The following is a 23,338-nucleotide window of genomic DNA, read 5'->3' on the forward strand; positions in this document are numbered from 1 at the left end:
AGCCCTTTGTTCCACTTTTTGGCAGGCTTCAACACAGAAGCCTCCAAAAGTGGTGCCACTCTGTCTGGGTAGCACAGGGGGTGTGGGAGGGGGTTTAGGCACCCTGGACTGAGTTACCTTGGTAACTCAAGTCGCACTCTTGTGTGATTGGCCCAAGTGGTGAGCAGGCCGGCTCACCACTTAGCATGTTTGATTGACAGCTCGGCTGAGTGGATGGGGGTGTGCTGCATAAAAGCAGGGCTTTGGGGACTGGAACTTCAGAAGTCGCCACAGCACCTAAGAATCCGAGGAGGGAGAAGCTGAGCCGGCCTGCAATGACGACACCACCGTTGGAGCCCTGCTGAACCGTCTCACCACTTTTCCCAACGACAGAGGAGATCTCCAGCCTGGAGAGTCTTCTTCCTTCGACTGGTGGGGATAACCAGTCTACCTTCTTTTCGCCTTCCTGGAGCATCTCATGGCCGCCTTGCCTGTGCCAAGCACCCCGGCAACCAGGATACCACGTTTTCACCACTACCGCGAACCGAAAGGGTAGTACCTTTGTACCGGAGAACTCTGCGGCTGGTTTCTTCCCTTGCAGTGCAACGACCTTCATCCTTCCTCCACGATGAGATCTTCTCTTCCTCCGGACGACGCTGCGACTTGCACCCGCTGCCAGGAACAACTGCCCCCGCTGGAGGATCCTCTCAATTTAAGGTACCGTGTTCCGCCTGGCTTCCCTTGCAACCGTTTGAACGTGGTGTATTAAATCCTAGTCTCTCGAACCTGGGATAGCCGGGGACACCTTAGCTAACTTTTCTGCACTGAACTAAACCTTTTTCGAACTACCTCCACAAACCTCGAAGACTTTGTGTAACTGACTGATCTTGGGCATCTTCCGCCTGGCCCCCTTAAAAGTGGACCTGGCGCCTAAACTTCCTTGCTCTCCAGTAGAATGTGCCTTCCTAACTTGCTGTGGGTCTTTAAAAAGTGTTTAGTGTGTATGCTTCCATAATTCTGCTTTCCCCTCCCTTTTTATCTAACTTGTTGGAGTGCCATCGAACATTAAGCGCTCACCTCTGTCTGGAAATAAGTGGTGTTAACTAAGACTTGTCCAACAAGTAATCAGGGATGTACATATGATAATAGTGATTGTGTTTTCAACTTATCTTACCAATTTAGTGCTAGTGTGTTTTATAAATGTGTTAAATAAGTATATACTTTTACACCCAAGCTCTGGTCAGTGTTTGCTTGTGCTACTGTATTTCTGTACCTATTTTGTATGCTCTGTATACTGCCTAACTCTTCTTGAGGGAAGTCTGACTGCTCAGCCACAGCTACCAAGTGAATCTGTGTGGTACAGACTGCTACCAAGTGGGTTTACTGCCAAACACCTGTAGTCTTAAATCTTTTGCAGTGGTCCCTAAGGGAACTGCACAGGTTTCTGCCTAACACCCCCCAAACATATTTACAAACAAATTCGTGCCAAATAATGTCATGAATTCTACTGCGACCGTACCTCCCAATCCCATGGCAGAAACAGCTGTTGGTAGAGAACATAAACTGGTCTAATGAATGAAGATGTGCAGAAAGAATCTTAGCAAGTACTCAAGAGACCTGAGCAAAGAGCAAGTGTAATAAGTTTAGCCTGTCTTCTGCCATTTGTTATTTTCATGACCTCTTTAAGGACCTGACATGGTCCAGTGTAAACCTAGTCAGAATCATACAACATATGTATAGATTAACTACTGCGATCATGTCGTCTTGTGCAAAGGATAGGACCAATGAAGCCACTTAGAAAAATCTACACAACTACACAATCTACAAAAGCCTACACAACTGCTGCCGTCACCTATTTCTCTGATCTGATAGCAAGCACACAGGCCTAACATGCATGATCCTAATAATGTATGCATGATCCCAACACGGTGTGTATGCACACACACACACGTGGAGGCTTGTCACGCATGTCCAAGAACCTTTGGCTTGTTTGCCTGCCTCTTTGCTACGGCCTTCAACAGAGGGCTGTTGCGCTTTCTAGGCCATTTTCAGGGCCGCGTGTTTAATGAATGTGTGCATGTGCCTCCTAGTCTCGTGAGCACTAGGCGCATCACCAATAGGAAGCAGTCCCTCCCTACATTATATAGTGAGAGAAGTGCCTGACAGATATTCACAGATTAATATGCAAAATACAAGGTTTCGCATGTTTTGCTTTACTAGCTTTGAAGATGCTGCCATCGGAGATGTTCATAAATTAACAGCAATGGTCTCCTCACATTATACCGTAGCTGTTCAGTTTGGCAAGTTACTTAGTGAATAGACGAGGTCTTCAAATGCTCCCTAAAAGTGTTGAGATCAGTGAAAAGTTGGATAGGCAGCGGAAGAGCATTGTAAGGGCCAGGCATAAGAGCTTGAACTGCATTGCTACTTCTGCCCACCTGGAACATTCTGCATGAAGGCATAAGTGGAGCACAACCACTTCCCAGCAAGATATTGCATCAGATTCCTTTGTGCAAACTGAGGGTTAATGTCTTTAATGGATGTTATGTTGCTAGGACTTGTGCTGCGCGTGGTGCAATTGGCATGGTCTCTCGGTGTTCGGCCAGCTGTGAAACCAGGAGGAATGCGTTAGTTGATGGGGAGCGAGGGAAACCGCAAGGTAGCATTGCTACTGTGGCAGTACCTGGGTACTGTGTGTGGGTCTACTTCTAGGGGTTCTGTGTTGAGCGGCTGGCCATTTGTGTCCAGATGGGAGTCTTGTGCCTTTCGTGCTCGGGTGCATTGGCCGGGGGGGGTTGTATGGAAGTTAGATGTGGAGTTCTGTTTGTTTGTAGGGAGGGATTTTAAATTACAGTGTGGAAGTGGCATTGTTTGGCTCCAATAGTGTGCTTGGGCTTGAAGATAGTATAAGTGTTGTTGCAAAACATTTCTACCATGAGGAAACAATCCAAGATGCCAAGTAGCAAAATACACTCGGGCACCAGTGAAAGTAGATCAATACATTCACCAGGAGCAAGAAATGCATACAGTGCTACGGAGCAACATAAAGTGGAGCAACAGCGCATACAGTTCATATAGTGGGGCAACGATTAAACGAGGGATAATAGTTCATACATTGGGTCAGCAAACTACGGCAAACAATTCATGCAGCCAGTAATCCAGGACACTAACTTGAGAATGCAGATGGGCGAGTGTAAACGTGAATGTGCCCATGTGTTAGTGTGTGTATGTGTGTAAATGTGTGCAGTAATAGTCTATTGTGGTAAGCCAGAATCAGGAGACAGACAAGATGGTATTAAGGTGTGCGACGCAGTGTGTGGAGTGTGCATTACCTGCTTGAATCTCTGCTTTGTTGGCCTTGTACCTTGAGTCACTTGTTGGTGCTCCTACCCAGAGGAGGGGCCTTTTCTGCAAAATCACAGCACCGGCACGGAGCACGTTTCAGCTTTGGGGGCGTTAGGTCTTTGGATCAAGACCCCAGTCAGTACTACCCCTGGAGACTTATTAACAGACTTCCGACAAACTGCTGTTGAATGCTATCTCGGAGGAGGACGCGGTAGTGCATTTTGCTTTATGCCCCGCCTCCGAGGTCAGCCGTTGAGAACCAGGCCGATTTATTTTTTACCAATGATCGGCTACACAACATCACCATTACTCCAGAAACTGTCCAGGGGGTAATCCAGGGCTTTGGTATGTCCAGGGCGCCTGGGCCGAATGGCCCGTTGATTTGCCCAATTGTATGTTTTTCTACTCTAAACCACAAGCAAGAGAGGTGCTCTGTCTCTTCACTCCCTATTTTCTTCTCGTACTAACATGCCTTTAATGCCTGCGCGCGAAGTACTGTGCTCAAGTGCTGGAAAAAGGCAAAGGTGATTTGTTGGACCAGGCACTATGCTTAATCACTTCTAAACCGCCCATGGTCCGAGACACCTTTCATGATTCCATAAATCAAACATTCGTAAAATCATGGTAGTTCAGACAGATGAAAAACAGTCAGCATATTGGTATGAGCCAATATGTATTATATGCATTTTCAAATTCTGCAGTATCTAGTGTGTGGTAATTGTTTTATTGTTATATTACAGGTGCACACGTTCAGGGGTCCTCACTGGTGTGAGTACTGTGCCAATTTCATGTGGGGCTTAATTGCTCAGGGAGTGAAATGCGCAGGTAAGTCTATGCTGTTTTTCTCATGTCGGCATTCTCCTACCCAAATGTGCAACGATACATTATTGCAACAAGTTTTTTTTTTCTACCAGCCCCTTTCAGTTTAGCGTAAATGTCTCACACATAGTGGTCAAACCTATAACTGGAGGGTTGCTGCTCTACACGTTTTGATATACATAAATATTCATTTTGGCCTATTTTTATTGCTTAAATTCATATGACTTTTGAATCTAGTTTTTCTCCTTTTTGTATTGATGTAAAACATGTTTTTGTAGTACTTACTATATGTAGTCTTAGCCTTATCCATAGTTCTTCTGCATACTCAGTAGTAAGTTTTACTTTAATTGCATAGCATGTAATCCTTTAAGCAGCGAGTGTTTTCTTTGTACAATTCAGAGGTGTCCGAACAAAATAGGGAATTTGCTTGTTTACTTGCCATCAAATACCAATATAGAAACAATATATTTGTTGTATGTCCTTGCTGTTCTAGCAACTGCCTTTATACAAGTGTTTCTAATTATTTTGTTGACTATGGTTACAGTGGATGTTTTTTCTCCCGACCTGGCAGAAAGCTCAGTGCAGCTGGATTCTGAAAAGTTGTCTAGTAGTCCTAGTGGGCCACTTCTCGCTCAGCAGTTTCATTTTGCCAGTTGGAAGACTACATGCAAATGGGCAGAGGAGGGGATGTGTGCTGTCCCGCCCCCCCACCCCAAAACGCCTCGATTCCCAGGGATATCTGGACTTCCTCCCTGGCATCATGGCAGATATTTGGGAGTGGGGCAACCCCCGAACACCACCCAGAATTAGACCAGCTCAGGACTTAAAACTGTTCTAATCGTGAGAAGTGTTGATTATCTCTCTGCCAATGCCAAAATAACACTTTGTGAACAGGACACATTCAGCTGGAGCACACCCACGTATCTGTCCTTTCTGTCAGGGACAGCATGCCATGATTACAAAGACAGAGTCTATCATTACAACTCACCCGGTATGGAAACCACGGTGGCCGTAAACCCGCCACCACCGTTGTTTCCATACCGGGTGATCACGACTCCTGCAGGCGGAGGCGTCAATCCCGCCAGGTCTGACCTGGCGGCTTTAACACCGCCCGCCTGCAGGCGGACGAGGAAACACCGGCACCATCACAAGATGGTGCCAGTGTTTCCATGATCCCCATTCCCATTGAGTCCTATGGGGCTCAATGGGAATGGGGATTTACACCATTCCGCCTCCGGAATTCCCAGATCACCGGGGTTGTAATGCCCCGGTAATTCCGGGAATCACGGAGGCGGAATGGTAATACAAGTCCGGCGATAACCAGGCAGTTTTACACCTCGGTTACTGCCGGACTCGTAATGAGGCCCAATGTTTTGATCTTTATAATTGTGATCAACCCCTTTTGATCAAGGCATACATACATACATACGTATGTATATTTTGGTATATGCTTATATATATCTGTGCGCGTTGTGGTTTATTATTGGTAAGGGTTGGGAAGTGGAGCGGTATAGAGGAGGCATGAGGTACCCTCCATAGCATAAAAAAGAAGGGGAGATTGACCGTGGTCGGGGAAAGTGTTGACCAAATGTACAGCAACCAAAATGAGGTTGTAACCATGTAGAACGGTCAGGTAGTGCAGACGTTTTGCCACCATCATAGACCTCTGCTCAGCCCCAATGTACCTTCTGTTATATGAAATGTATCCAGAGTGACTGCAAACATGACTACCAGCCGGCAGAATTCTACAAACCGGCAACCGCTGCTGTTACCACTGGGTGAAATGCTTTGACCGTCTACATAATGAAGATCGTAGACATTAACATGTTGTCAACCCATCTTTGTTAAATGAATTCAAATTCACCAGACTGCTTGATGAACCTTTTACACCAGGAGCATAGTGTCAAAAATCAGCTGAAGCTAACTAATTGCATCTTGATTGGCGGGCATAAGGAAGTGGATCTCTGAACTCGGGTACACCGGCAAGCGCTGATTATAAGATTTTACAGTCATTGAGGTCATTGGTTCAATTTGGGGCCAGAAAGGGACTAAGGCCGAGGTCCGCATAGGATTCCACTCAACCTCTATAAGCACACAGAGGACCTTTGGGCACCAAGTCTTTTGAGGGCTGTAAAGGGGTTTTTGAAATTGGGAAGGTACTACTTTCATGGAAATCCTCTGAAATGATACCCATTTTTAAGAAGGGGGGCAGACAACCCAGGACATTACGGTTTCATTTTGCCACTCGGCTGTTAAGGAAAAATCCTCGACCAACTATTCTTGGGCAGAATACAAGGCTGCCTAGAGGACGAAACAGCTTTCAGCGGTCCCAGGCATGATTTAGGGCTGGCCTAAGTGCAGTACCACACCCACAGTACTGGAGCCTTTACTTGATGCAATATAAAAAAAATCATCCGTAAGCAGTCCTCCCTTTTCCTTATTTTCATATATTTAAAAGCAGTCTTTGACGAAATCAACAGCAGGACTCTTCCAGAGGTTCTCAATGAAGGAAATACAGCCAGAGTTCATTGAGGGATTGAGAGAACAGTTTCTCTGGTGGGGAAGGAGGGGTTAGGCAGGGATGCATTTTGGCCCCCACACTTGGAGGATTGTTCATTCATCTAGCCAGAATCTAGATGCACCTAGGGTGGCAGATCAGGATGTACCCATTTAGTTTTTTGCAGATGCTGTTCTAATTTCCCACACCGAGTTGTTTATGCATAGATTACTGAGAGCCTTCTGCAAGTAATTGCCATAGAGGGCACAGAAAACAGTTCAAGGAGTTTTATTTGATTTGAAGAGCCTAGGGCGCTCTCTCGTTCTCTCCCCCTCTCTCTCTCCCCACTTCTTTCCCCCTCCCTCTCTCTCTCTCTCTCTCTCTCTTCTCTTTTCACTCTTTTCACTCTCTCTCCTCTCTCCTCTCTCCTCTCTCCTCTCTTCCAAAGGTTAGTGTTCTAATTGGAGTTTGGAAACTTGCTGTGCACTTACTCTGTGGTATTAAGGCTAACCCTTGTGTATAGGTGCGTTATGAATGCCATATCATATATAAACCATACCCTCTCAGCTCCTCTTTACTACTCTTACTACACCTCCCACCGACTTACTCCTCCGACCAGTCCTCTGTCCCACTTATGTTTCACTCCTAGACACCGCCTCCACCATTTGATGTTCGCACTGATCCCACTCCACTACTACCCCTCTCTATAGAGTACTAACCTCCTCCTCCCACTACAATCCTCCTCGTCTCACCACTACCCCCCTCCCACTGCTGGATTATTAATCCCACTACTACACTCCTCCCTCCAAGATACTCGCACACTGTTCTTCCACTCGAAGTGCCACTCTCCCCAGAACCGCGAGTACTAGCATTGGTAAAGATCAGGTAACCCACTAACCAATAAACTCAAACTCTGCATGCTTATCTCACTCAAAAACTCACACAACCATCTCTCGCACAACAAACCGCACGCACTTCACAACACTGCAACAACACATAAACCGGAACAACAGCACACGTGGACTGACTCCGATACCTGCACCAAAGCTCAGCACCCGGTGTATACTGAGTTGAAGCTGCCAACAGCACACCACTTCTCTCACTATCCTACTCCCTTCTTCAACCTACTAACCCATCCCACCTTTATCGTTTGCAGATCCGCCTGAGCGCCTGGGGACCAATTCTGTTGTTGACGGTGCGCGGTACATATACCTTTAACATTTAACTCCGTACCGGCCACTTTATATTCACTCCTAACACGATCTTCCCCATCTCACTCAGATTGCAAATCCCTTTTACTTCTAAGCCAATATCTCGCTTGCTTTTACAGTCTCATCCACTAGTCGCTGCTTTTCACTTCCTCCTGCTGATCTCTTGGTCACCCTCCACCTCTGACCTCACCCGAAAAATGCACACTTCCTGTTCTTCTCTTATGTGACCCTCCCGCCTTTCGGAAATGATCACTTTTCTCTAACCAATCTGTACTGCTCTCCACTCCTCAGGATGTTTATGTGCTTAGGAATTCTTTGAAAGGGTCTCCACGAAGTGGTTTCTGTCCCTGGTTTGCTGGAATGACGTCATATGTTCTTGGGGAAAGAGGGTTCATGCCTCTTTTAGTTCCTGGTAGTCTAGGAGGGCAGTTTTGTGTGCATATTCCCATTGCTGCTTCCTGGCAGCACTGCAATGTCTCTGGATGCTCTGCGGGCTTGGGCCTTTCCCTGGCGGCTCTCTACCCATCTCTCCCACTCCCCACCTTCCTTCTCTCCCCCACCTGTCTCCCCCCACATTTCCTCTTTCTCTCAATCTCTTCCCCTCCCCTCTTTCTCACTTCTCTTTCTCCCCCTCTCCCCTGCTTGGCGCTGGCTTTTTTCCCAGAGGCTCTCTGTTTTCATTTTGTTGGTTTGGCGGTTTCTGCCCCTTCAGGACTTTTGGATGTTCTGTGGCTCCTTCTTGTCTGCAAATAAGAGACACTGATGATCATTTTGATAAACAGGCGACAGTAGTTTTCAGGGATGCACACTGCCACTAGGGGTGGGACCAGGAGTTGGCTCCTCTCGTTTACCGTTGCCCTCGGGGCTATGGCTGCCTCTGGATTCCTTCCTGGAACTACAGCTGCCCACTGAGAAAGGTCATTATCCCCCTCTGTGAAGGCTAAGGACTATATTGCCTCATAATGCAGTTAGAAGGTCCTCGTTGTTAATGAAGGGAAAACCCAGCAATGGTGGTGGGAAGAGTGAAGCACCATTGAGAGAGATTCGCCATTTAATGGCACACATTTGACTACCTGGGAGTCTGCTTCCAAGAAAGTCTGAGGTGGGGCCCACAGGTAAAGAAAAGTTTGTCAACCTGCGGGTCGGGTGCAAAGATTGGAAAGGGGGTTCGGCCGTAGGGGGTTCTCCCGAGCAGGCTCCAGATGAAGTCTGTGCCGGTATTGGCACATGGTGCAGAAATGTGGGGAGATGTTGCTATAATGCTTTCCACTTTTCCTTTTTATACCCAGGTGGGGACTCCTTCTGGTCTCCTTTGTTTCGAAGCTGCGTTTTGCCCAGCTGCTGATTGTGGTACATGTTCAGCCACTGCATATTGGTTGAGGTTTCGGACAAATCCGGTGGCTGGCGTTCATAAAGCCACTCGGTTTGGAAAGCCACATGAGCATCCCATGGCTGGCGTGAGTTAGGATAAGCCAGAGTCATTTGGGCCTCATTTTATGAGTATCTCCCCCCCCCCTTCTATCCCTGGGGTTTTGTTGAGGGGATGGACGGAGGGATGCATTCTGGGGTCTAAGAAGGAATGATACCCTTGTACTCGGCTGCAATTGCTTCATAATGTCCTGGCACATGGCTCATAGGGTTAGGTGGGAATTGGGAGAGTACTTAGTCATGGATATCCCCACGGTGGCAAGAAAGCTATTCTCGCAGTTCCAGTTGGGCAACCTTCCTTCCTCTGTGATGCAGACTGTGAAATGGAGTATGATATGATAAGATATGGCATTTGTAACGCGCCTATACACAAGTGTTTCAAGAGTATGGACTAATGGCCAGGAGTTTCCACATGTGGCATCATGACTAAGGGGAAACAATGGTTAATGTCCTACTTTTCTGTCCCCATTACAAATGTTGATGAAAAAGGGGGTTATACTCCTCTGTAGGGGAAATATTACATTGTGCTATGCCGCTATGGATTTCTGTGCCACAACATTCATTGGGGAGATAACTTAAGCAGTAACCCTCTTTTTGCTATCTGCATGGATGGAGAGCAGGGTACATGCATTCTGCAAGTAGATGAAATTGATAGGACTCTGTGGGTTCCCAGCACAGGAGCTGTTGTTTATAATATGGGGATTTGATGTTCTTTTCCCTGCCAAGCTAATGGAAATAATGATGTGTTTACTATGTTGGGAACATTTTGAAACTTTATTTTTTATTGTAATGGCTTTGCAGTAATTTAATTGGTTGAGCGAATGGCATCTTTCAAACTGCTTAGATCCAACAATTCGTTTGCAGACTTTGATGCATTCAATTTTCTGCTGTAGAAACAAATTGAATTTGTATATCAAGGTGCGTTTTTGTCTGCGCGTCAAATTGTCTAGAAAGCATAGGGCATATGATCGAGCAACACGCAACTTCCCTTTGCTGACACGTGGTATGGACAGATGGGGGTGATGCTCGTTCTGAGGCCAAACGTAAAACTCTACTGAGGGGCTCGATGGAATGAATGTCACAGAATGTTGGCTCTCCTTGGGCATTCAGACCGCTAATGGATCGAGATGTCTGATAAATACCATTGGATCTAGTATGCCTCTCTGAAACGACCCCTGGGCCAAGTGTTCAATTACAGACCTCCACTCAAGCAGCTTTGCTCAAAGACGAGAGCAGAATACAACTAGAAGCTGACCTCAGCTGGAGGCAAAGAACACCATAGTTGGGAAACGGCTTAACGCTGTTAAATCATGCAGCGGGTAGAAAATAAAGACTCCACTTTAAGTTATCAAAAGGAATGTCCTATGGTCCACGAACTGCTGAGGAATACATTGGAGTCACAATGGGAACAGAACAAATGAAATGGGGCTAGGTGCCATCCTACTAAAAACTAAAGAGACACAACCTACGTTAGGGGCACTATGTATCTATGCCATTTTAATGAGAAGAAATTGCACAAAGGTGGTTGGGTGGTTTGGATGGAAAAATCAATGCATTTAAGATTGGGTGGGAGCGGGTTCTGTACCATATTTTGAAAAGTGTGTATTCAGTGTTTATTACACATTTTTTTGGCCTTGTCGAGCACAAATTGATGACTGGATACCGGATCTCTGGTTCGGCAGTCGATACTGCAAACGCAGAGGTCTCTTCCCCAGCGAAGCTTTACACACTGAGATAGCTAGTTTAAGTTCTTTGCTTAGCATTTCTTGGTTGGATGGCAGTTAAATGCTATAAAGGACAGACTCATTTCAGCATCTAAGTAGCTGTATTCCTCAACCAGTCCTTTCTATTCCTTTTATTATGAATTGTATCATCTTGATTGCATGGGTGCATTCATCAGAGTAAATGCTAATGGCAACGTCCTAGTGTTTTGTCTCTGCATTGCTTTGCAGTTTTCAGATTTGGATGCCTTATTGCCTTCCCCACTTTTGGTAACTTTTTAGATATTACTACTATTTTCTTTGATCGCTCTTATCAACATAGAAGGTATGAATAAAGACTTCCAGGTTCTAGCTGGCAGCGGTATCACAGGTGCTATCACCCAGTGGTGTAACATATGCATCGAACATTGACAGGCTTGGTTGCGCTATCCTCTTTCATTACAAAGTTCATCACCTTCACCTCCCTCCCATAGGTTTTCATGCTCTGAATGGCCAGTCTACTACACAAATACTAGCAGATTAGGGCATGCTGTAAACTACAGACTCCGACTTATGTCTGGCGTACCTTTCAGGTCCATGAATCAAATTATCTATGAAGCGATTTCCATTCAGGATTCTAACCTCATTTAGGGACCGAAGCGACACAGATGTAAAACTACCCATGGCCTAAAATGAGGCTAAAAATGCACATTAATTCTACGTCATCTCTTTCAGCAGCCTTAAACACCATTAACCACACAGTGCTGCATCACCACCTCAAAACCTCAGCTAGCATTGGTGCCAAAGCTCTTTACTGGTTTGTTTTTTGTCTCTGGAAGGGCATCTACTATTTCAAGATAGGATTCACACTTTCCAGAATTGGCATGAATTGTGGCATACCAGAAGACACCTTGACACCTCTTCAAAATGTACATAGCCCCACTAGCCAGCATCTGGCAATCCCACAGCATAGTCTATCACATGTAGATATACAAGACCAAGATTCACCTCAAACTGGGTGCGAAATCTGTGTATCCTCGTCTAGTAAAGCTGAATGAACTACGCCCAGCACTGGATAAAGATGAACCTCCTCCCCCACAATGGACAAAAAAATTAGATCCTGCTTGTTCGGTAAGAATTGATGTAGTAACACTGCGTGAGACTACACAAAACTTATCTGCTTGGTATTAGGTAACCCACCTTTTGGTATAGGTCTACTCTACACAAGCTGGTAGTGTGACTGAGCAGCCAGGCCTATCTCAAGAGGGGTAAATGTGAGCTGTAGAGCTGTAGCAATACAACTTGCAAATACAAGTAGCCAAGTAACACTTACACTCAATGTTTCAGTTATAAATAGTTATTTATTTAACATCAATTTTTAAATGAGCGTTCTTTAAAAAGTGGCAGAATATGTAACAATCGAATATATTTTTTCAGAATCAGCACATTTAGTGGATACTCTTTAGAGATGCTTTTTACACACTTGCTACACCCGGAGGTGACCTCATTCACAAGGACAATTAATGTGATTTATATATATATATATATATGTATCGCTATATACTTTGCAGAAAGGAAAGGTTAAACGAAGGAAAAAGTTAAAACAGGTTCTCAGGGCATGTGAGTATACTTGAATCTTCCAATGAAGTCTAGACAAGCCTTTCCCAGCAGTAACAGTGTAGAACAAGCTACCACCTATGAGGGCCAGAAATAGTCTAGAAGAGTCTGCAGGGAGCCAGGACAGCCAAAGTCAATTGGAGCACAGTCTATGGAGCAGAGTCACTTCTTAAATAAAAAAATGCCTTGCACAAAGTTAGAGAGTTTTGTAGAAATCACTTGTAGGGTCAGAAGCTGAAAAGTGAAAAGCAAAGTTGCAATCAACTGTATATAAGCCAATCAACTGAGAGAAGCACAGCTCAAAAAGACACTGAGGTACGTACCCAGCGTCTAAACAGAACCTCTGGTTTGAAGACAAGTGGTCCAGCTGGATTTTGTCCTGCTGCAGCGGTGCAGACCCTGGGTTCCTGAGCCTCAGTCGTGGGGACAAGAGGGAGGACGTCTGGAGGGCTCCCGCAGCAGCAACTTGGAGGTCATCGGCAGCTACGGGCTATTTTTGGATTAACGGCACTTTGAGGGCTAATCGCGCAGTAAACAGCACCACTGTGGATTTCGGATACCAGTTAGGCTTCCTTCTCTCCTTGAGTCCTGCACTCTGGTGAGGGGACTCAAGCTCTGGTTGTCCTGCTTCTGGACGGTGCTTAGGAGACTCCTGGAGGTTCTGGCTGGATTTCAGACATTTCATTGGACTATGGATTTCTCGACCCCTGGCACTCAGTTCCTGCAGCAGCGAAGAAGGACAGCCAGTCGGGGAAGGTCGTCCCGTTGAGTTCGCCTCGGGGTTAGTTGGTCCCACTAACCCAAGAGAAGAAGTCCCTTGCGGAGATTCTCGTCGATCAGAAAAAGTAGTTTGAGCACAACAGCAGGGCTTCACCGGGCAATTCAAAGGTCCAGGATGTTGCAGCAAGCTTCGTTCACGGTTTCTACAGATGTTTCTCCCAGTGGTCGACTCTGCCTCTAGTCCCAAAGCCCTCGCCTTTTAAGCAGGTTTCTCCCATTCATGCACAGCCTAGGCTGTCAATCGCACAGCAGGGTGGCTGTTATGAAAACAGCCATCCAATCAGGGCTGGTTGCCTTCAGGCACTCCTAGAGACAAAGGACAGGGGAGTTTGGCGAACCTCCTTCACATCCTGCCTTTCCAGACACCCTGGAGCCAGAGGCGGGTTCAGGACTGAAGCCCGCCAAAGGCAAAATGAACAAAGGGCTCAAACCTGGCTCAGCGTGCAGAGTACAACCCAAGGAAAACCTCACAAAGAGAAAATGGAGAAAAAAGAAGACCAGGCCCATTTTGACAAAATGGTCACCCATGCCTGTTATACTCCAGCGGAGGATTCAGCCTGCGGTAGAAAAGCACAATGATAGGAAAATTAAACCACTGCCACCAGCCATTTAAAGTAGTGAGGATAACATAGAAAATGTTAAATGGCAATCTAGGTATCCCCCCAGCACTCCACATAAGATGGTGTGTGCTGAACCTACGAAGAGAAAGGGAAGTAAAGTCAATTTCACTTTACTATTCTTGGGAACGGTAGTTCACATAAGAAAAGGTATTTAAACCTTATGAGAAATCTAAAGGGTTCTCTGTGACACTGCACTAAAGGTGCTGTGTCACCATTCAAAAAGTAGATGCCTATGGAGTTTGTCAGACTCCAAAAACAGAGGAAATATATCATCCAAATCAGGTCAAAACACAAGGGAGAGTGAGAAAAGGCCTCACTGACTCCAGGGTTCAAATTAAAAAGTCCTGAAGACCAGCAAAAGAGCTGGTGGCCTCTAAGTGTGAAGGGAATTAGCACAGAAAGGAGAATCCTCCCCAACACTGCTCATGAGCAAATGTATCCCATAACTCTCCTTTCTCAAGCAGGATTCTAAGGACAGCCCCCAAACTCTGTGTTGAAAGCTTGCAATCAGGCTGTATCAATTGACATTAAGCTCTTTTATACATTTAATGCAGCCATCATAAATCCCCCATGCGTCCGTAACTCTCTATCCTCCACAACTTGGCCTATACGTATGTCTGGCAATATGCTGGCCTTTGTTTTCTGGGCAGTTTTATTTATGTTCTACCTTCTATGAGGGGTCAGAAATGTGAGACGGTCACAAAGGTACAGTTTTCTCAATGTTTGCCATTTTATTAAATAAAGTGGTGGGATAAACACCCATCTTTCCCTATCCTAATGAGAATGTCCTTACCTAGAAAACTAAACAAAAGAAAGAAGACCTATTGTCAAAAAAGTCTCTGACCCTCATACGAATACATGCAACAAAAACAAAGAAGGAATGTTTGGCTATCTTAAATTTCACAAAACAGAATGAACGTTCTAACTTAGATTTGAGCAAATACTCCTTGTGACCAGGGTTGACCTCCCTTCCCTGTTTCAATTCAAGAATATCCTTGACAACGTTCAGATTCAGCCAAGTTGGATTCAGTTCAATACATCTGTCCCTCTACTGAATGATGCAAATTTCTCTTTGACAATCTATTGCTTACAGATCAAATACTTGTTCTCTTTCACAGTATCCTTCTTGACAATGCAAAATGTATGTCTCTTTCACAAAACACAAGTTCATAAACCAAGGCAATATTTTTCTTTTAAAGTTCAAAGCAAGTATTAGCACATCTTACGTATGCTTCAGTTGAAATACCTTGTCAGGATAGCACAATAACTGCCTTTGGTGATGTAACAGTTTGTCAAATGATAAAACAAGTAATAACTTCATTCCACAACACCACCTTGTCACAACAACACTTCAAAAAATATCTTCTTCTTTCCTGGTATACTCACTTGCCAGGATTAACTACTAATAATCTCTTTACTGGTTCACTCTCCTGCCAGGAAGATAAACTCCTACAAGTAATAACTGTTCCAGTGTTCTCTGCACTAGTATCCTTTGTGAGGAAGGCGGCACACTGATAGCCTCTTTTATAGTCTCTTGGTTTTGACAATGTGTTGCAGGTTTCCCCAAACTGGTGTCCTGAGAAAGGAGGATTACGGCCAAATTGCCTTCTTATATCTTCTTGATCACAACCTCTTGGCTGTTGGCAATGCGGGTTACAGGTTTCACCAGATAGGTCATTGAAAACGGAATTGTGCCATTGCTGCTTCTTTACTTCATATGTTTGGTATTCAAATATACCCGCAGTCACCTTTTATTTTCAGGCAACTTGCTGGTCTTCTGTGGCATCCACGTTGCTTCTGTGATGGACCTCTGGCTTTCTGCTACTTCTGCTGCCAGCACCTGTGTAAGTGTAGCAGCCTCCGCAGCTCTGTTGGAGGTCTGACCACCCAGTGGCATCTCCGCTTTCACTTCTGCACCAGAGCGGTTCGTGTCATGTTGGGAGCTCATCTCCCATGCGACTTCTTTTTTTCCCACTGGTCACAAAGCTACTTCCTGCTGCTCGAACTCTGCAATGCCGTCTGCCTCTTCTGGTCACGTCGGCTCCAGATGGCGTTCTTCATTCGGCAATCTCAGGGGTTTGGATTGCTTCTGCCTCTGCTGCTATCTCCACACCTTCCTCCACGTGCAACTCATTGTGGGATTTAAATGTCCTGCTCAAGTGCCTCACACTACGACAACTAGACTGCTCATGATGTTCAAAGGGAATTTTTGATCTTACTTGCCTCTTAGCCCATCTTCCCCGTTCCAGTACAACATGCACTATGGGCCTTGAAGTCCATAATGGATTGCATAATAGTTTAATCAATTTGTTAAATTTTACAATAGGCCATCAATGCTTCAGGGGGAATAGGGGAATCATGAATAGAAGAGTTTACCAATTTCCCCCGCCATGAGTTCCTCTCTTCCCACATAATACTACCTTGAGGGTCAGGATCAGGTAGCGGTTGCCTTCCCCTGGAAACGTGAGGGGACCCATACCTGGGCCTCCATGGTGATCTCCCTAGATCCATCACATTTCCCAGTAGTTTGGTGTGGCCCTTCTGTGCTTCCTTTTGTGAAGCTATATGCCAAAAAAAGGAAGAATAGGCAAACCCCATAAAGATAAAATTATTAGTAGACCATGGAAGGAACTGTAGATACCCCGGAAAGCTGCCCTAGAGAGGCTGTATTGTGAAACTATAGAATGTAGACCTTTCTAAACCATACTCCTATATATAACTAACACTAGCAGCCCATTTGCCAGTTGAATGTTGCTGGTATGTATCTGAGAAGTGCCATTTAATTTTGAACAGAGCTCTTTCTTTTATGGTGTGCAGGCCTTTTGCCTAAAACACCATATTTTGTGCTTTTTCAAATTTGAAGTAAAACCCGATTTTGATTTTAGATTTTTCTGTAATTTATGCATTCATGCTACCTGTCACCAGCTTCAAAGTGTTTATCGGTGCATGCCTCCCTTTTCAGCTGCTGATCTGCACTAAGTCTCTGTCACATGCAGCGGCAATCTGCTGTATATCTAATGCAATATATTTCCTTCTGTATGAATGGCACGTTGACCCCTTAGTAGTCTTGAACATAGAAAAGTGAAAGAGATCTAGTACGAAACACAATGGTGGAATTCCTCCTCAAACACACTGCCTCAGATGTAGGTAAGGAGGTTTCCATATCATGCCCAGACCACGCCCAGTGCAAGTGGTTGGAAGGTCTGCTGGTACCGGGCAGAAAGTTGCATTCCCAATTCTGTGGGCTGAGGTCAGTTGAGTGATTAATAGGTTAGGATCTTTGGGCACATGGGTACCTCTTATTTCTACCAGTATGCATGGTGTAGCGATCACCATTCCTTCAATAGCATACACACTTTTCTTGCTAAACAAGGTAATTACAGTACTGAAGTAGGGTATTAAGGTCCCAGCTAAGTTCTGTAACAGTCTCTCATTCCCTGGGTTTGATGAGGCTCTAGCTGAATCCCCCAAAAAGGTAGTCGTGTGACCGCAGGTCCATCCTTTGAGGTTAAGCACCAATCTCTTGTTAATCCTGGTATCTGGGTGCAAGAGGTTCGATTAAGTATAGAAGATAACTCATGATTTCAAGCACATAGCATCAGAGTGTGGTTGTAAGGAAAAAAAGGCCTCACAAAGAGTCCAAAAAGCACCTCCCTCTTATTCTGTTTTCTTTTTCCTCTGTGCCAGGCTTTGTACAGGGTAAAGTCTTTGTTTGATGAATAATGTCATGGGTGTTCAGGTATTGTGATCCATGAAGAGGGAGTTCATTCTTTGTTGGAGACTACCGTAAGTCCAGGTTTAGAGCAAGTTCTTCTCGGATATTGGAAATCTGACCTTCTCGTCAGATGCAACCAAATGTGTTCCGACTAGCGTAGGTCCCTCAGGCATGTATTGTTTAAAACATAGCTGCTGCCTGGTTCTCCAGTACTGGCTCACACACACACACAGGCGCTCCCTCCCAACAGTTTGTTACCTGACCCTACACTGATGGAATCATCCTGCTCACTGATGTATTTTCATTGTTCCTTGGAGAAGCAGCAGATGGGGCTAAGCACTTCTTGGTGGTATTCAGGCCAGTTTCCTAACGATTTCTTCTCATTCTAAAATGTGGGCATGCTGGCTGGTCATCTTATGGAAAGGGTTACTCCCAACTAAGATCAGTTCAAGAACCAAAACCCATGGATATTCTGCCTGTCCTTTCTCCAATGATTCATGTGACACATTGCATTGTTGCTGCCCCGAACAGTCCTGATCCTGTGGACCCTACCTCCTCCCTCTACTATCTGCATCAAGCAGACACGTTTGTGTAGTATGGGGACAACTCTGCAGAGGTTAGGTTTAGAGCCTCCCGAGAAACCCACAGGCTCTGGCAATATTTCAGAAATTGAGTCAAGAGTCTTCTGTCTCTGTACCTAGGGAGTCCTATTTGTTGGAATTCATGGAAGTACTCCTCTTTGAACCAAGTCTGAGATTGCTTTTTTTCAAAGCTTCAGTAACTAGTACAAGTATTCTGGGCATGACCCCGTTTTTGGTTGTCCTGCGCTGAAAGCTCAATCACTGTGTCTCCTGATAAGGGCAAAGTATCAGAAGCATTTACTTTTGTATTAGTAACAGCTAGAACCTTACAAACACTGAAGCTCATGGATTGTCTTGTAGCATTAATTTATGGGACAATTTAAAGTTGGATGTTCATGAACATGTTTTGTATCTCCCTTGTGATGGGAAATCACTTTTCACACCAACGACAAATGTGCTTATTTAGCAATGGAAGACTGTGTTCTTAGTGCACGGTCATGGTCTTCCATCTGCTCATCCGCTAAGTCCTTTTTTCGTCCACATCTCATTTCTCACAAGCATTCAAGCCATTAATTTCCAAGTATGCGTGTGGTCAACGACGAACATGACGGCTATAAAGAGGAGATTATGCCTGGAGGTGAAACCTTTAGGTGCGGTTTCAGCAGACTCTTTCAAGACATCAGCCTGACACTTTGCAGAAGTCCCCTAACAACTTAAAAACCTAGAACTCACCAGTACATGCAGGAAATCTAGTTTTTACATCATTGGCGAGATGTAACCTAAGACAGTTCGGTCTTAAACATTGTATGGGGGTTATTCATTGAGATTTCCTCAAGTACCCCATTAATCTCTTGTCATCAGAGAGTGAACCTCAAACTCCTTGTGATTGAATTATGTTTGCCTCTAGGTGTAACACTTCAGAACCAAACAAAAATAGCGGACATAATACCCATTATGGACTTGTCCTTTCAAAATCTTTTCGCTGGTTGGAAACTATTCAGTGTGGGAAATTCTATGGTTGGTGTGTATGTATATATTTTACAATTTTCTATCCACAAACCTTACCCAAAGGGTAACGGAGCATTGCATAAGATACTAGATTTTTATTTTTATTTTTTAAATTTGGTTTATACAAACCTTTAAAAAGAGAAAAACAAAAAAGACATATTTCCATAAGTCTTTTCCATCCTGAACATCCTTAACATCCAAAAGAACGAGACACTCCCCAACCAGCCATAGGAGGCGACAATTAAAATCAAATTACATTAGAATTGATAAACCCCAACTAAAAGAAATAAGGAGGGAAAATCAAGAAGCAAGGACAACCAATCACATATAGTCAATTTCCACTCTTCTTGACCATATGTTCCTTTCACTATTCCTTTTCGTCATCTGGGGATTTTGAGGTCAATTTTGACTTGATATCACCTAGGAAGTTAGTTAAAGCATAAATTAGCTTCTTATCGATTCCATCAAACATCTTTTGCCACTAATCATCTGCACATAGGGTCAATTGACTTGCGAATAAAACTCCCAAGTGTCTCGTTCTTGTTGAGCGCAGATCTTCACAAAACAGGACAAGATGTTTCAAAGTCTCTTCTTCCTGTGAACAAAATCTGCACGTCGGGTTAAGATTAGCGTATTTCGGCCATCTCTTTATTCTGTCCTTTGTCTGAAAAGCGTTCAGTCTGAAACACAGGTACAGGGCTCTTAGTCGTGGATCTGGGAAGAGAGCGACGTAAGGTTGTACCTTTCCATAGTTGTTTGCTTCATATGGAGCGTCTTTCATACTGCTGGTTTTACCAATCCTGTTGCCACATTTTCTTTTTAGCCAAGTTTGGGTTTTCATGTAATAGGTCTACATCGATGTTATATTCTTGCAAAATCTCCTCACAACGGACATACCAGCTTTCTAATATAGAATTGGAGTTCTTGACAGCCTGATCGTAGAAGATTTCAAATTGCGGGATATTTTGCCTTTCGTTTGGCCTTACGAAACAACGATACCACGTTCCAGCTAATTCGGGAATTAATGGATGTGAGCGATAATTCGTATCGTATGCATGAAGTGACCATACCTTTTGGTAGTTGCAGTACCTTTGACCAAAATGAATTTTCCAAGGTTGCCCACAATTCATTTGGACATCCAAATGCACTCTCTGCACTGTAAATTAGAGCTGGAACTACCTTCTGCTGATAGAAGATAAGTACGGGCTTCAAGCAAAATGTTCCATATTTTTGGTTAAGCACAATCGCTTGCGATGATAAACCTTTGCATTTGCTTTTTACAGTTTCGACTCGAGGGCTGTCATTTAAACTTGCGCTGAGCTGCATTCCGAGGTATCGCGCACTTGATGCAGTAAGGCTTCCTTCCCCAGGAACCATTGGAATTTTTTGCTGTTGATTTTTCCAGTGGACCTTAAGTCTTGTAAAATCAAGATTTCACATTTCTTCGTGTTAATTAGTAAGTCGTTCTTTTTCACGAGACTAGTTCATATATAGAACGAATACAAATAGTAAATGATGTGAATAATCTAAAACCAGTATAAACAAGTATTAATGCTTTATAAGTTACAGGACAGACCCCCCCCCAATCCCCTGCTAAACAGATCCATGAGTGTTTCCAAGTTCATAGCAGCAGGAGCAAAGTAGAGCGCATTCATTCCCTAGTCCAGAACAGAAAGGTGTTTAATTCTATTCAAAAACACAAAAGAGATGGACTGAGGCGAAGGCATCTGAAAGTCAATTCTAGAAATACCTCTCAAAATCCTTTTTTGTGGTTTTCCCCTTTTGCTTAAATCACAAATCCTAAAACATTAACCCTATGTGTAGCACTCACACCAATGGAGACCTGTAAATTTCCTGCTATTTACGTGAGCTTCCCAAATCTAATAGCTTTGTAAATTATAAAAGCTATTAAGAAGACATTATGTGATTCCAATGTAAGCCAATGAAGGGAAGCCAGGACAGGAGAGACATGGCCAAATGTTCTCTTCCCATCTACCAATTTAGCTGCGGCATCGAACACTGTATAGATAGAAACACATCCTTTGGGACCCCCATCAGTAATACATTCCTCTCAGTGTGTGCAGTGACAATCGCATGCACAACTGATTACAATTTTACTAGTGGAAGCTTAGGGGGAAAACCAAAGACAATCAAAATTGCTCCGTGTTTAAAGTGTTGAGGCCTCAGAATAATACATGGTTTCTTTCATGATTTGCACTTCCCACTAGCTATCACAAGTGTGCACGTATGCGCTACAAGTAATGACGTGCTCCCTTGACGGGCAGCACCCCACGAATGGCATAGAGTTTCACACATATCGGGAGCCCTCATGTGAACTGGCCCAAAGCCTGGGTCTCAACATTTTGATTTGGCACCAGGAAATGCTGGCCGTTCTAATGTAAAACACAGTTTATGGAGAACTGTGCCTGCCACACTGGAACAAGGTGATAGAGCAATATGCAAACCCAAACAATTGGTGAGCTACAGAGAAGCATTACATTTCAACAGATTCTGCTTCATGTCCTATAAACAATAGAACTGCACATCCAAAGCCAAAACGTCAAATTCAGTTAAGCATGCAAGAGAAAATGCTGTTACAGAAACATTTGTTTCTGAGAAACGAATGAATATAATTTGGTAAGTCAAACAGAGAAACAAAACGCATGATGATGTAAAAAATCTTGAATCAGACACAAGGAATGTCATTGAATGTGGATGATTTAATCTGACAAAATTTGAGAACAGCAATCTTGCTAATAAAAACATCGAAAGGCGCATTTGTTTCGGATATCAAAATTCTTTTTCTCGCTCTGAGAAAAGTCATGTGAACTATTTTGTAATTTTATGCAGTTACCCTACTGTGCCTTAAGAGAATCTAGATGAACAATCACTTTATATAAAGTTGCCTTTCACAATGGCCCTCATTAAAAGTTGGCCCGTACAGAATTAACGGTATTGTCATATACCAGGATATTTCCGCTTCGGCTAACTAGGAGTTCTATGGGACTCCAGGGAATGGAGAGTTACATAGTCACCCGGCACTCGGAATCCAGCTGATATTCCACCGGACTGAGTCCTGGTAATGGTAATACAGTTTGCTGGTATCCTGGTGGATTTACTGAATTAAGCGTGTTATAAATAACCAATTATAATTAAAATTGGCAAAGCAAGTTCTTCTACACCTTCCTTTCCGATACTATTGATTCAAAAAGTACTTTAGGGATTCAGGCAACTTACAATTAATTCACAATGCTTATTTTGAGCAATTGTACATTCATAAAACAATGCATAAAGAAAGAAAAATTCAATAACGTAGACTTTCCGCAAAAAAGAACAACGTACATACCATTTGAGACTGAGCCCTCAGTTGGTTTTCACCTTAACTTTACTGTTAATACTACACGGCACTTTAAAATTTACGGACGGTCAATGTGATACATTTGACTCCATTTAATAAAAGGTATAAATAGGCAGGTCTCACCAGAGCACACATTTCCATATTTCAAGAGAAATTAATGTTATTGCTCTATTTATTGTTATTATTTTTTTTAAGACCTACCACGTAAATTGTGTTTCTATCATGTGTTGGCAAAAAGAGCATGGACAATTATGGTATTCCATCCAATACCATTTGCCTAAAACAGGATTGAAGCAAGTTAAATATGAAACACTATTAAAGCATTGCTGCACAGCCAAGAGACCATGTTAAATAAGGCCCACGGATACCTGGGGTGATAATCTTAATATGAATAGAAATAGCACGCTGAATTAGTTAGGCCCCTGTGCTCCCTTTCTGGTGTCAGTTTTAGGTGGTGGTCGAGAATATACGTATTCTGTCTGTTTCAGGGAAGTCAAACTAATTATGCACTTTAACAGAATCGAAAGTCTAACTTGCATGTGCCAAGAACGGAATTTTGGTTCATCTTCTTATAATCTTCATTGGGAGCCTTGCCTCTGGGTTTGCCCGTAGCGGGCACCACAAAGGTGCTGGCAATATAGTAAAAAAGATATTTTGAGATACTGCAAGCCTAACTCGGA

General features: G+C 43.9%; 1 protein-coding gene across 2 annotated transcripts in view; it reads left to right on the forward strand.

Moving 5' to 3' along the window:
- CHN1 (chimerin 1) overlaps positions 1-23,338 on the forward strand; it is a 452,576-nt gene that overhangs the window by 369,093 nt on the left and 60,145 nt on the right. For both annotated transcript variants that reach the window (XM_069616144.1, XM_069616145.1), the window contains one exon: positions 4,065-4,149. In XM_069616144.1, coding sequence (XP_069472245.1) covers positions 4,065-4,149 — 85 coding nt within the window. The remainder of the gene's footprint in view (positions 1-4,064; positions 4,150-23,338) is intronic.

Source organism: Ambystoma mexicanum, chromosome 9 (assembly GCF_040938575.1).
Source record: "Ambystoma mexicanum isolate Mex_15411 chromosome 9, UKY_AmexF1_1, whole genome shotgun sequence".
NCBI classification, from domain to species: domain Eukaryota; kingdom Metazoa; phylum Chordata; class Amphibia; order Caudata; family Ambystomatidae; genus Ambystoma; species Ambystoma mexicanum.